A 14,831-nucleotide genomic window follows, 5' to 3' on the forward strand; every position below is an offset into this window, starting at 1 on the left:
TTGACGTACCCTATTAAAACGCAATCAAAAACTCAAAAACCCGCATCTAAAATAATATAATAGAAGCCAAGTTTTTCACAGTAAGCCTTAATTCTGTCCCTCTCCCCTGCGGGGGAATATTGAAAAATCCCTTCTTACAAGTTAGTGTACATTCTGTTGACGTACCCTATTAAAACGCAATCAAAAACGCAAAAAAACCGCATCTAAAATAGTATAAATAGAAGCAGGGTTCGTTACGGTAAGCCTTAATCCTAACCATCTCCCTTCAGTGGGGGGAATTTCGACACGTATATTATATAAAAACACGTGCGTATTCGAATGCAGCGTTGTGTCAAAATTTCAAAGGAATCGGTAGGAACAAACGAACATTACATTTTTATTTATATAGATAGATAGAAGATGATCCACTTTAGTTAATTTTCACAGAAAAGCGTAATGCCTCGCAGAAAAGCAAACTTAGGGCGTCGTACTCGTAGCGCCATCTGTTGGACATAAAAGCCTTAAACTAGATTATATTTTTTAATTTATATGAATGTTTATCGGAATAATATACAGCCTATGTCCACCCTGAGGTTCCATTCTAAATTTTGGCGAAAGAATTTTTGAAATCGGATGAGTAGTTTCGGAGATTACCTGCTGCAAAGAAACGTACATACATACATACATACATACATTACCTCTTTATAATATTAGTATAGATAATTTCATAAACTTGAGTTAAATAATGATTTCATAGCATATTGTTAACGTTAAATCACATCTATATCTTCCTAAATGTATGTTTAAATTGATTATAAGTATAATTATTCCATGTAGTAAGTATTATTTTCATAAAATGTGTGATTACTTGTGAAATATCCATTTTTTAATCTTTTTTNTCATTCAGTCAGTCAGTCAGTCAGGACAAGCAATTTTATATATATAGATAGAAGATGATCTGCTTTAGTTCATTTTCAAAGAAAAGCATAATGCCTCGAAATCTGGTTCGGTTACCATCAGAGCGTTCGCATAGCTCAATGGAAACTCATGACGAACGTTCACATATCGGCTATCATCTACGTAGCGCCATCTGTTGGACATAAAAACCTTAATCTAGATTATATATTTTAATTTATATGAATGTTTAACGGAATAATATACAGCCTATGTCCACCCTGAAGTTCCATTCTAAATATTGGTGAAAGAATTTTTGAAATCGGATGAGTAGTTTCGGAGATTACCTGCTACAAACAAACTTACATACATACTTACAAACATTACCTCTTTATAATATTAGTATAGATATATATATGGATATAATTTGAAAGTAATTAAAACTTAATACTACAGTGTATTATCGTAGTTTACTTCCAGCCTGTCTCGTATGACGGCCTTTCTAAAATCTTCCATTCTTCTCCTTCTCTTGCCTTCTTCCGTTTTCTTTCTCCAAATTCTATAATTTCAATAATTATTTTAAATTTTAATATGGTTATAAATAAATATTTTTCGTTATTCCATTAGACCAGCGATTCCCAACCTGTGGTACGCGTACCCCTAGGGGTACGCGATAGGTTGTTTAGGTGTACAGAAAAAAGTTTGTTATTATGGCAGAAAAAATAATATATTATGAATCACAAACTAATAGTATTAAAAAATTATTAGGTAAAAAATGTTCCTTGCAACAATCACAACTTTATTATACATTTTTTCATTTACTTTTTTTTTATTTACTTTTTTTTATGTAATTTAAAGTTACAATATGTAAAATTAACAATATGGGTACTCACTAAATTTCTTAAATGAGGGGTACAATCTAGAGATATGACATGTCACGGGGTACTCTAATGAAAAAATGTTGGGAACCACTGCATTAGACGATAAAAAACGACGTGATGACAAAGATTTCAAGCCTCGGGACATTTCCCAAGTCGCAAAATAGTTAACGTTAACGTATCGAAGAGTAGTATTATACTCCGTATCTATGATATCAGATACAGAGACGTCAAGAGAGAGACAGTACCTGCAAGATCGAATGATGCTAACTTGCAGTAGATCTTCCCACCGAGACCGGGATTCGGGTACTCTGGCAATAGGATAAAGATCATAAGCGATTTCTTCGAAATGAAAATAGACCAGAGTTACGTTTACCATTAAGACATGGATATTATTTCTGTGAAAAAGAACAAGGAATAGTCCGTCAGTTACCAAAGATACAACTGTCTCAACACCGGAGAAAACAGAAAAGTTATCGACAATCTTTTGTCAACTTTTCAATTATTTCGGAATTATCTCGTCGCTTTCGACGAAAAAAAGAATGTGTTTAGTTGCAATCTAATGCCCATCGAAGAAGAGAAGACGTTGTTCGTATCGCTTAAAAGCAACAGCACAACATGCGATTATATCGTAGTTTTAAAAGCCGTTTGTAAAGATAAAATAGCTCTTCCCAGGATCGATCTACAACTTCGTGGAAAGTCTGAAAAACTCCAAAGAGACCGTCATGACCGTAATACCTGCATTGCGTCACGGGCCCGCAAAATTATTGGTACGTATCGGAAGATCTTTTCCTCTTCGTCGAGCAATAAAGAAAGCACTTCGATAAGAGCAGGTCGAGAAATCTGGTTCGGTTACCATCAGAGCGTTCGCATAGCTCAATGGAAACTCATGACGAACGTTCACATATCGGCTATCATTTTCTACAAAAGCGGATCTTTGATAAATTTAGTCGAAGAAGTCCTGAGTGCTGACGTCAAACAGTGCAGAGTACTCAACGGCCGTCAGATAAAAATACTTCAAAACAGGTTGAAGTCTCTGAAAATTGCGGTAAAGCACTTGCAATACAAAAAGACGTACAAATTAACAGCGTCATTTGCGAACCCACCAGATACGTCTATTTCATTTGGAAAGGAGAAAATTCGCCGTTTCAGATCTCTGTCCCAGATTATTTCAAAAGGCCATACGGAGAACTTCGATATCCGCACCTTCGGCACGTCTATGTGGGAAACACTAGCAAATGCTCTTATTTATCTCTCGATTGTTTTTGTTTAGTTACGTTATTGCAACGCAACCCTTAGGTGATATGCCTAGGGGATGCCTTCCGGGAGGTGTTTTTAAGGGTAACTGGTCCCTATTCAAGCGTTCCAGACGTGGAGAAAACCCGGAAAACTCCACGTGGCCAACCAACGACCGAACTCTCAGTGCCACTAGTGGGCCATTTACCTCTCCAGATTTGCGAAGTTTGTCCGGCTCAACAACAATAAAAAGATGAACGATGAGCAAGTGGCAGACATGGTACGAAACACTGTCAGACCACCGCAAGTTCGATTTACAGACATCACAAAAGCAGTTAAACAGACTTGTCAAGAAAACAAGAAACGTAACCGGAAGTTTGACATCGGCATATATAATCAACCAGCACGTGTAGATGGACGAGTGTCAATGCCACCGGTGGTTATGTATAGTCAATTCGAAGGAATTCTTCCAAAGAACGGCGTGTGGGATTCAGAGACAAGAATTTCTATCGTTCTGTCGACGTAGAATAGTGGTCATATTGTTTTAGTTTCGAAATGCAAAATTAGATAGAAATTTGGAGACACTTTTAAAAATAAAAACATTTTTACTTTTTTATATTCAAATGCATTTTTACTTTACACAAACAGTTAACAGGAGCATCAGAGTAAACATGTTTATAAAGTAAAATTAGATCAAGATAAAATGAAACCTTTTTCATAAAGTTTATATATTAAGTAAAATAAATCTTCAACAAGAGATAATTAGAAAATTCCTAAATGAAGAAAGTTTGCATAGAAACTAAATTTAATTATTTTTATAGTGAATTTAAACACTTATTTGATTTAATAAAAATACGTAATAGACACTTGTAATAAATATCTTCACTTGTCGCCATGTCCAATCACCAGGAACAACTTTTCATTGTAAATTCGTCAGCCCTTTCTTTCAAAAAACTTATTTGATTTGTATATGAAAAAAGGCAAAGTATAAAACGTTTTTACTATTCTGCCAGTGACTACAACGGATAGGCTAATGGGCCGGATGGCCGAGCGGTCAAGGCGGCAGGCTACCGCTCCGGGGGACCCGGGTTCGAATCCGAACGGGTCGAAAAATCCCCAGGAATTTTTCGGGGGTAGTCCGTTCGGATGTGTCAGGCCCCGTCCCTCACTACCCGGCAGCCCCATTGTGGGCCTGGCCGAACCCATAATGGGCTTGCAAAGAGAGGCCCTCTTAGTGCCCACAGGGTGGAAAAAGTTTAAAAAAAAAAAAAAACGGATAAGATAGAAATTTATTGGTCAAAAGTACTTGGCTATTGTAACTGGATTACACAATAAATATCACAATGAACATTTTTGATCGAGTGCAGTACGGTTGGACATACACGCACTGTTTGCTATCCTGTGGCAGACTTTTCTATATGTTCTAAGGTTTCATAATTGCATAGGGAACGAACTTTGACGACAGAAAAAAACAAGAGATCTCACCGAGATTCGAACTCGGATCGTTGGATTCAAAGTCCAGAGTGCTAACCGTTACACCACGAGATCTCCACGTGATCTGTTTCTCGAAAGCTCATTTTTAAACCAATCAGCGTGCCAGCGAACATTATTTGGTTCGTTCGTCACATGCAACGTAAATTTGAATGTCGCAAAAGAGTTAAATTCTTTTTGAACGACCGCAACCGTCATTCTCTTCGCGACAAATTTGTAGCAACAGCTACGCTTTTTAACGAGAAAGTGTAGACGGAGAGATTTCCATTATCGGCAACAACAGATGCGGCGATATCTTTACGTAGATAGTCGATAAGGCAATCTGCAATGCATTAAGGTGATATGCGACACCAGAGCCGGCCCTACCATAGGGCGAACGGAGCAGCCGCTGCAGGCGCTAAGTCCTAGGGGGCGCCTCAGTGGTAAAAAAAATTAAAGGATATAAATTAGGGGCAACGAAGGGGGCGCCATAATAGGATCTCGCTCCATCCTAAAACTTGTCTCGGGCCGGCACTGTGCGACACGAGAATCTGTGCGAAGTACCAATGTGTAATGGTTAGCACTCGTGATCCGAGTTCAAATCTCGGTGGGCCTTTTTTTCTTCTTCGCCCCTGTCATCGTTCATGCAATTGAAGGCGACAGCAACAGTAGAATTCAGAAACTTCTTTTGCTTTGAATTAAGAACAGAAACTCTGCTTCACACACACGTGCGAAAGTTCGACGCTTTGCAACGTTTCGATATGTTTATTCTACTTTAGCGATGCTTTCAAAACGGAATTCAACGTGTTGCAAAGTTCTGATCCAATAGCATTACTGTTTCGAATCAAAAGAATTACAAAATGTCTTCCAGGCGCTTACGTCACACTAAAATAGACATTTCCAATCAGCCGCTCATAAGAAAAGCTCGTGTCAGGAGTGGGATTCGAACCCACGCCCACTATCGTCGACCGGAATGCATTCTCCGGAATTTACGGGAAGGGTCTACCTTGAGTCTGGCGCCTTAGACCGCGCGGCCATCCTGACGTTATCCTGCGATTACGATTGATGCCTAAACAATGGATAATGTTCATTTCTCGTTATGTTCAAGCAGTTTTATGACAGGCCGACGTTTAACTAACTAAACGATGATTCAATTGCAATTGTTTAGTTTACAGAATTTCGAAAGAAGTTATGACATGTTTTGTCTCTTACAAGAAATGAAATTTCCCCCGACTGAGTGATAACGTCGACGTTAAATTACGAGTCGTTTTTCCGTTTTGACACCAGAGTATTGGAATTAGGGGCGGGAGGTCCCGATTAACTATATGTGAACTTCTAATGCAAGACAGAAGTCACTTTATTTCAATTCAAAACTCTTTTCTTGAAAGGAGTTAAATAGAGGACAGGCCCGAATCTATTGTTAACAGGAAAAGTATGATGTACGGGGGCGAGGCAGTACATTATTAATTTGATATTGAGAGCATATATTTTAAATTAAATAAATTTAAGATATGGTGAAAAATTGCTTGGTGTATGTGTAAATTTACATCTTTATTTTCAGTTGTTAAATATAAAGATTTGAGAACTTAGGAACAATTTTAAAAAGTTGTTAAAAAACTGAATTGTGTTTTTTCTCTCCTTTATTTCTTTGTTAATTGTTTGTGTTTTATATAAGTTACTGTATGTATTTTTTACAGTTGGAAAAGGCCAATGGCCATAGTGTCGTTTACTTTAAATAAATAAAATATAGAAGAACGATGAAAAGTTGTGCTGTCTATGAAAATCACACGAGTTATCAATAACTAACTTGTAAGGTAAAGTACTGACTTCAGTAGGATTTCAGCTAAAAACATTTTTACATCATAGCAGATTTTTAATCTAGTTAAAATAATTTCTCCTAATTTTATCTTAAATTAAGACATACTTTGCAGCTAGGTTAAATTGCCAGTAAATACAGGGTATTGTGCTGACTTTAGCCGGTTGTATGATCCAAAACTGCTGCACATCTGTGTAATATGGGATCGAATCGATGATTTTGATTCTTTGTCACTCCTCGATTAGAGCAGTCACGTGCTCCGCTAATTGTTTTCATCAGTGCATTATATGTTTCTACTGTATTTTGAATGTATTTGTTAGCGTCGGATTCCAAAACAGGCCCAAAATTTCCATTATCAATTATTTTTTTCTTGCTTTTAATCTGTACCATTGAGGGTCAATTAACATACCATCTGAAATATTAACTAAATTTTTTGGGGGGATTTTTTTATTTCTATATGTTCGTTGAATTTACTTTTATAAGCGTCTTTTTTTTAAATGTAAAATTTTTATATTATGTTTATTAATTTGACATTTTTTATTTTTTGTGTGGGTATACCACGGGGAGTTATTGTATCCAAGCCGAACAGCTGTTTCATGTTCTTTTATTATTACTTCTAATAAACGACTAGTTTCACCTATATAAATGTTTGGATTTTGACAGTTACACTCTATTTTAAACTATTCCGTGGCTTTTTTAAGATTATCTATTTTATTGTTATGCTGTTTATTAATGTTTTTATAAATGTTATGTCATATTTTATCTGTCAAAAATGGGGCCAAACTAATATTACCCTTTTTAAGGAGATTATTACAATTGTCGAAAATGTTTTAATATACGGAAAGGTTTTACATTTCGTATTATATCTATTTGTGTAATATTGGTCAGATCTATACGCTTACAATTGTTTCTATGTCCTATTTTTGGTCCAGAGCATCTTCTTTTAGGTGCAGATCTGTGAGAAAAAAAGTGTAGGCACAGCATCACGCTTCAGCAATTTTCTTCCATCCTTCCTGTGATTCTCATACTGATCTTTCTCAAAATGAGCCTATGAGAGTTAATTGTAAATATTCACATTTCACTAAACCAATATACTTATAAAGGCTAAAATCTATTAACAGACTTAATACACTTTAGCCTTAGTTTATTAATGTGTAATGTACAATTAAATAGGTAGGCAAAGCAGTTCTCATAAAAATTCTGATTCTTACCTCACAAAGTAATGCATGTTTTCCAGGAATCCATAATTTCTCATTTTCATCCAGCCTGTTTACTTTAATCGCCCATGTTTTTTTTTCTAGCTTCATCACTAGGAAATCGATGCAGTTCGAATTTAGGAGCTCTATTTTAGCAATTAATGGCTGAAAAACCTGGCATGATCTATTTTTATATGGTAGCTTTAAGAGCGATAGGCCTATAGATGTATCGTCAGATTTAAAGGCTAAAATATTGATTTCTATCCTTAGTATAGTAAAGTAAGAACTAACTCGATGTTTAGAATCTATTTTAGATCGAAATTACCTAGTATATAAAGTTTCCAATTCTATTATTTATCATAATAAATAGCTGATTGACACTCACTTGTCATAAGCGGATCCGAAGCTAATCTCATAATGGCATCCATAAACCACGTGATCGGCACTATCCAATCAAATTTTGACCCCCAGTTGACCATAATCTGTTTATATAGGGGTCTATGTCGTTCGAGTCTCTTGCCTGGGTCTAAAATGTTCCGATCGTATAATTAATGCTTCTAGTTTTTTAAATATTATTTTACCAATATTAGTCTATTGTGGCTATAATCCATTTAATTAATTAATTATATTTTGAGTGAACATGTCATCTGTCTTCAATCCCGCAAGAGAGTAGTAATTAATTAGGGTTATTCTATAACGTTTCCTTAAGTACGAACATTTATAATGCAGATCAAATTATTTCCTGTTCAAATTTTGCCAATAACAAAAAGCATATCGTTGATGAAATTTAATTAATAAGCAAAAGTCAAACTAAAACAAACAGCATGATCCACTAGTGTACGAGTGGATAAAACTACCGAACACTGATACTCGGCTGTGGCTGTGGGTTCGCATCTCGCCAATAGGCTGACCATGCGGTGTTTTCTGGGTTTTTCCACATTTGTAACACCTGAATAGGACAATTTTCCTATCAAATGCCTCTTGGGAGGCATTCTCTCCTCGGCAGATCGCGTTGCCATATATGAATAAAACCAAACCAAGCAACATGCGTCTATCCATGCATGTTTCTTATTGTAGCAAACAGCAGTAAATATAAACAAATTTAGAAAATAAATTAATATTTATACAATTATTACTTAAATATACGCTAACTACAACAAAATTTGAAATGTATAAACCTTGAAAGTATCATAAAAAATCGATTAAACCTTCGAAGCAACAGATAAAACAATAATAGCACACTCGATTCTGTCTGCGATTATAATCCATTCGGAAAGAATGATCTATAAGGGAACTCGAAAAGTGATCGATTTGCTTTCCCCAAATGAATCCCGAATCATTCAAACAGTTCGACAATTGTTTCAATTTCATCGAATCAATCATGAACGATCCATCACTATTTGCATACAAAATGTAATGCGTATTTCCCATTTGAACATCATAAACCCTCAGATTAAAATAAATTTTGCAAAATTACAGATTATTTTACAGGCTAACAGTAAGCTTAACAGTTGATCAATTATTTGCAATTAATGAGATTTAACGTTAATTGCAATACTTTGTGCAACTATAGAACAAAAATAAATTTCAGTATATTCAGACGGGAAAAGAACTTTGACCGTTTATGTAAACTTTACTTGGAATTAATGGCCATTTTTGTTTTAAACACGATACTGATAACATTCCAGATAAACTAAAACCAATTAATTCAAGGAAAATAACTAAACAAGTTAAATGTTTAAAATTCTTTCATAAAAAACAAAAAAAAAAACTATTTACAACTTTCATTTTATATAATTGCAAAATTATTTAAAATTTTACCTAAAGAATGTGCACCTATTAATCATCATCTCATTACAGTTTTGATAATTTTTACAATATTAGAGCCCACAGAACGTAAACCAGGGTGTTTTGACACATCTGTCACGAGTTAAATCGGGTACGCGATGATGATGAGGAAAGAATTCCATATGGACTTCCACACCAGAAGAAATCCTGACATTAGGAGTTCGATTTAATGTTTGTTCTTTTCTCGATTTTCTGTAATATAATTTTCTTTAATTGACTTCTTGATTTCACTTAAATTTTCCAAATTCTCATTATATTTCTAACAGTGTAATTACTAGAAATATAATAAAAATTTGGCATCGTACTGTATGACATACTATAATATACTGAATTAAATGACTATTATATAATGATTAGAAATATAATTTATACTAAAATGAAAGTAAAAATAATAGGCTAATTTTAAAAACTATTTGTTTCTACAATTCATATTTTATTCTATAAAATATAAATTATGTCCTATAGAAAATTAAATGAGTGAAAAAATTAACTCATTAAAAATTATGTAATAAAAATTGCAATATACTTTCTTTAGAAATTATCACAAAAATATAAGGGTGTATTAAAACTGTAAAATAACAATAAAAGAAAAAACTGTAATATATATTCTCTCGTAATTTCTAATAATTTAATTTAATATTTACAAGAAAGAGAAAAATCTGTGTAATTATTAGAAAGTTATGAACCGTTAAGTTATCAGTAATAAAAATTAATTGCAAAGGAAGTAAAATCAACAAAACTGTAGCGATTGTATCTATTGGCTTCCACCCAAAATAAATTAACTGGTCGTTGTTTATAAGTCTCGATACGAAGATATCTTTCAGTTCGGTGGAAGAAACAACGGTTGTAACTTCCTCGAGTACAAGAGCAAGTCTTTGGTGCATTTTTCTTGAGTTTTACGAAATGTCCCCTTTAACGATTTTTTTACTTATTGTAATATGCAAGATTAGTTTTACAACGGGATTTGTGGTAAAAGCCTATTTAAGCCCTTCAAATTCTTCGAATTTTCCTCGAATTAAAGCGGAGAATCCTTTTCCCTCGCTTTGGCAATTCACCGTATGTTCTTGGTTGAAACCTTACTCATTGGATAATGAACATTTGTCAATTATATCATACGCCACTTCTAGTTTTGACAACGAAATATTCATCTATCTCAAGCGAAATGGTTCAGACTATGAAGTGAAATTCCACATCGGTGTTCCTTACGCAGAATTCAAATGTGCTTTACCTTGGGAACCGGGACAATGGCATCATTTGTGCGCAACTTGGTTCGCTCCCATGAAAACTGTTCATGTTTATCAAAACGGACAAGAATGTAAGTTTATGAGACTCTACTCGTATTTTTTAAGCAAAGAGATACCATCGGGTGGCACACTGGTCATCGGTCAAGATCAAGACGCTCTAGATTCTAAGTATAAGGAGGATCAATCGTGGCACGGAGATATAGCCGATGTTCATATTTGGGACGAACAACTGAGCCTGGAGCAAATTCAAGATGCTGGAAGCTGCGAAGGAAGTATGATAGAAGGAAATATCTTCGCTTGGATGAAGACTCCAATGACTGTTAAAGATAATGTTGTTTTGTCGGCTACTCATCTTTGTTATAATTAAACGTGTACTCATCATCATCTTTACTAAAAGAAATAATTTCGATGTTGAGATTAATTTTAGCTTTTGAATTTTCATACAAACTGCAAAAATGATATGCATGTCATCAGTTTTCGTTTATACACTATCATCAAAAGTCGACTTGTATTTTATGTATATAAGATACAAAGTTGGTATGAATAGAGCTTTCTGTCTGTTAATGTTAAGTACTCATTTATTATAATACATATTAACCTTGCTTATATCATTATTAAGCTGTTTTATCTAATACAGTATTAACGTTTTTAAGATATATTTTTATGCGTTCATATATTTTGCATATATATATACATATGCGTTTATTAAATTTAAATAAATAAATAAATAATGTTTAATTGTTTTATATTTAGGAATATGTGTTTATCATAAATTTTTTTCAGTAAATAAAATGAACTTGTATGAAATAAAAAGTTTATGTTTTACTTTAAGGTTTATAATTCAACGCGATTGACAAAGTGCCCCTAAAGTTGAGGAGCTTGGGGCAAAAGTCGATATTATTGGAAACTGAAGTCTGATAGTGAGGGACGAAACCCGACATATGCGATACAGACTGCCCATGAAAATTCCTGAGTTTGCTAGACCGGATTATATTTCGCGTCCCCTAGAGAATTAGGCTAACCCCATCGCTTCAACTATTCGGCTGTCTCTGAGAGACTCTAAGACCTTTTATCATATTCATCATGGGTACGGCCAGGCTCGAAATTCCTTAGAATCACAATCCGAAGCCGAACCCCAGTCTCCCAGAGCAGTAGGTTGGTATTTTATACGGCGAAATATGTCGCAATCCATAGTTTGATCTGCTATTGATCTATTTGTTTGTCCTTAGACTTACTAGGTAAAGATGAAAACTAAAACAATAATCCTTTCTGTTTCAATCTTTAAACAATTATGAATTTTATTTCAATTTTCTAATACAAAACTTGAATTTTCTTAACTCGAATTTACTCTAAATGGAAGATTTACACGGTTCCCGACACCGATTTATGTTACTTTCGACTTCCTCGACTCGAATTTTAATATTTATTCTATTCAAAGTGATCCCAACGATCGGATTTTCATGAAATTTTCAGACAATAGTTGCATCTACTGTCAAACACCCATTTGCAGACAACGTTCCAGTCCAAAGCAAGAGATCATTTGTAAGTTGGCCGACACTTAGGGGAATCAATTAATCCCACGTCAGGATGAACATAAGGGATTTCTATATACTGTATAACGTCTCTTTAATCCAAAAAACAAGTTTGGTAGACGATCTCTCAGTTTTCTGGTTAGAAACAGCTTTATTTTGTAAATTGGACTACAAATGCATTTCGGTTCGTTTAAGTTCTTAACCATCTTCAGTGCTGTACGAAAAAAACGACAATATTGTCCATTTTTCTCTTTTTCTTTGATATAGAAAAAGAAAAAAATGGACAAATCAATTACTTAGATATAACTATAATAAATAACCTAGATAAATTCTCTTTTATAACATATAAGAAACCCTGTAATGATAATAAAACGATTAACAACCATTCATACATTCTGGAAACCATAAAAAAGAAACCATAGAAAAGACCTGTACTTATATTATGGACTTAAATAACGTATATACAAGAATATTTGACAATAAAGATCGAGAAATTCAATTAAAACAGCTAGTAACAAAGTTTATTCTTAATGACTATCCTAAAATGAAACTAAATACATGGCACAAACAATATTACACAAATAGATATAATACGAAATATAAAACCTTTCCGTATATTAAAAACATTTTCGACAATTGTAATAATCTCCTTAAAAACGGTAATATTAGTTTGGCCCCATCTTTGACAGATAAAATATGACATAACATTTATAAAAACATTAATAAACAGCATAACAATAAAATAGATAATCTTAAAAAAGCCACGGAATAGTTTATAAAATAGAGTGTAACTGTCAAAATCCAAACATTTATATAGGTGAAACTAGTCGTTTATTAGAAGTAATAATAAAAGAACATGAAACAGCTGTTCGGCTTGGATACAATAACTCCCCGTGGTACACCCACACAAAAAATAAAAAATGTCAAATTAATAAACATAATATAAAAATTTTACTTTAAAAAAAAGATGCTTATAAAAGTAAATTCAACGAACATATAGAAATAAAAAAATCCCCCCCAAAAATTTAGTTAATATTTCAGATGGTATGTTAATTGACCCTCAATGGTACAGATTAAAAGCAAGAAAAAAATAATTGATAATGGAAATTTTGGGCCTGTTTTGGAATCCGACGCTAACAAATACATTCAAAATACAGTAGAAACATATAATGCACTGATGAAAACAATTAGCGGAGCACGTGACTGCTCTAATCGAGGAGTGACAAAGAATCAAAATCATCGGTTCGAAACCCACTCCTGACACGAGCTTTTCTTATGAGCGGCTGATTGAAAATGTCTATTTTAGTGTGACGTAAGCGCCTGGAAGACATTCTGTAATTCTTTTGATTCGAAACAGTAATGCTATTGGATCAGAACTTTGCAGCACGTTGAATTCCGTTTTGAAAGCATCGCTAAAGTAGAATAAACATATCGAAACGTTGCAAAGCGTCGAACAGAAACTTCCGCACGTGTGTGAAACAGAGTTTCTGTTCTTAATTCAAAGCAAATGAATTCTACTGTCGCTGTCGCCTTCAATGAACGATGACAGGGGCGAAGAAAAAAAAAGGCCCCACCGAGATTTGAACTCGGATCACGAGTGCTAACCATTACACATTGGTACTTCGCACAGATTCTCGTGTCGCATATCACCTTAATGCATTGCAGATTGCCTTATCGACTATCTACGTAAAGATATCGCCGCATCTGTTGTTGCCGATAATGGAAATCTCTCCGTCTACACTTTCTCGTTAAAAAGCGTAGCTGTTGCCACAAATTTGTCGCGAAGAGAATGACGGTCGCGGTCGTTCAAAAAGAATTTAAGTTTTAATTGGTTTTTAGCGGCCGGATGGCCGAGCGGTCAAGCTATTATATAGCTCTGGCATAAACATAGAATGGATGAAATATTTTATAATTTGTTTTTTTTGTGAACGCATCTTTTTTATTTATATGAGTATCTTAAGTTCAGTTTTTGCGCTAATCTTGCTAATGCACCATTTGAGCAAAAAAAAAAAAAAATGTTAAGGAAAAATTTTCTGTTAGCGAACCCTTTGTTAAATATTTCGAATATCACCACTGCATATTACATTACATAGACAGCCGTGTGGCCGAGCGGTCAAAGTGGCGGTCAAAGTGGCAATCTATTGCTCTGGGGAACCCGGGATCAGCGACAGTGGCGTATTTAGTTTTGTTAAGTTACGGCAACGCAACACTTAGACGATCTGCCTAGAGGGATGCCTTCCGGGAAGTCTTTTTAAGGGTAACTGGCTTCTATTCAGGCGTTACAGACGTGGAGAAAACCTGAAAAACTCAACGTGGCCAGCCCGTCCTAGGCGAGGTGCGAACCCTCGACCGAACTTCCAGTGTTAGGGAACGGAACCGCTTGGGCACTGGTGGGCCTGTGGCGTCAGGGCCGTTTTGGGCTGTTAGCCTCCTGCGTGCTACCGATATTTGGCTGCCACTATCAATACTGATCGCCACTAAATTCATAGAGAGACTACTGGTATGTTTTATGACAATTTCATATAGTTAATAGAAGTTTTGAAAAATCCATAAAAATATTTGATATATATTTATTGTAATTTTATTCATATCAATTGATAACAAGCACCTTTTTTAAAATTTATATTTCTGCGCCGCCATAAAATAGAATTTCTAAATTAAAATGAAATTAATTTAAAGAAATTTTCTTTATTTAGTGTATATATATATATATATATTAATTTATGAAATAATAAAAC

General features: G+C 34.5%; 2 protein-coding genes and 1 non-coding gene across 3 annotated transcripts in view; 2 read left to right on the forward strand and 1 right to left on the reverse strand.

Moving 5' to 3' along the window:
* Positions 1-14,831, forward strand: part of LOC111642390 (histone deacetylase 11-like) — a 44,476-nt gene that overhangs the window by 2,597 nt on the left and 27,048 nt on the right. The gene's annotated exons all lie outside the window — the stretch shown is intronic.
* Trnaq-uug lies at positions 4,464-4,535 on the reverse strand. Its single transcript has one exon. It is a non-coding gene; the product is annotated as a tRNA-Gln (tRNA).
* LOC111642391 (C-reactive protein 1.4-like) lies at positions 10,125-11,008 on the forward strand. Its single transcript, XM_023388741.1, has one exon. It carries the CDS (start codon positions 10,221-10,223, stop codon positions 10,926-10,928), a length of 708 nt encoding a protein of 235 aa, XP_023244509.1. The 5' UTR covers positions 10,125-10,220; the 3' UTR covers positions 10,929-11,008.

The sequence above is a fragment of the Centruroides sculpturatus genome, unplaced genomic scaffold (genome assembly GCF_000671375.1).
Source record: "Centruroides sculpturatus isolate CEXI.00-Female unplaced genomic scaffold, Cexi_2.0 scaffold1510, whole genome shotgun sequence".
Taxonomy (NCBI): domain Eukaryota; kingdom Metazoa; phylum Arthropoda; class Arachnida; order Scorpiones; family Buthidae; genus Centruroides; species Centruroides sculpturatus.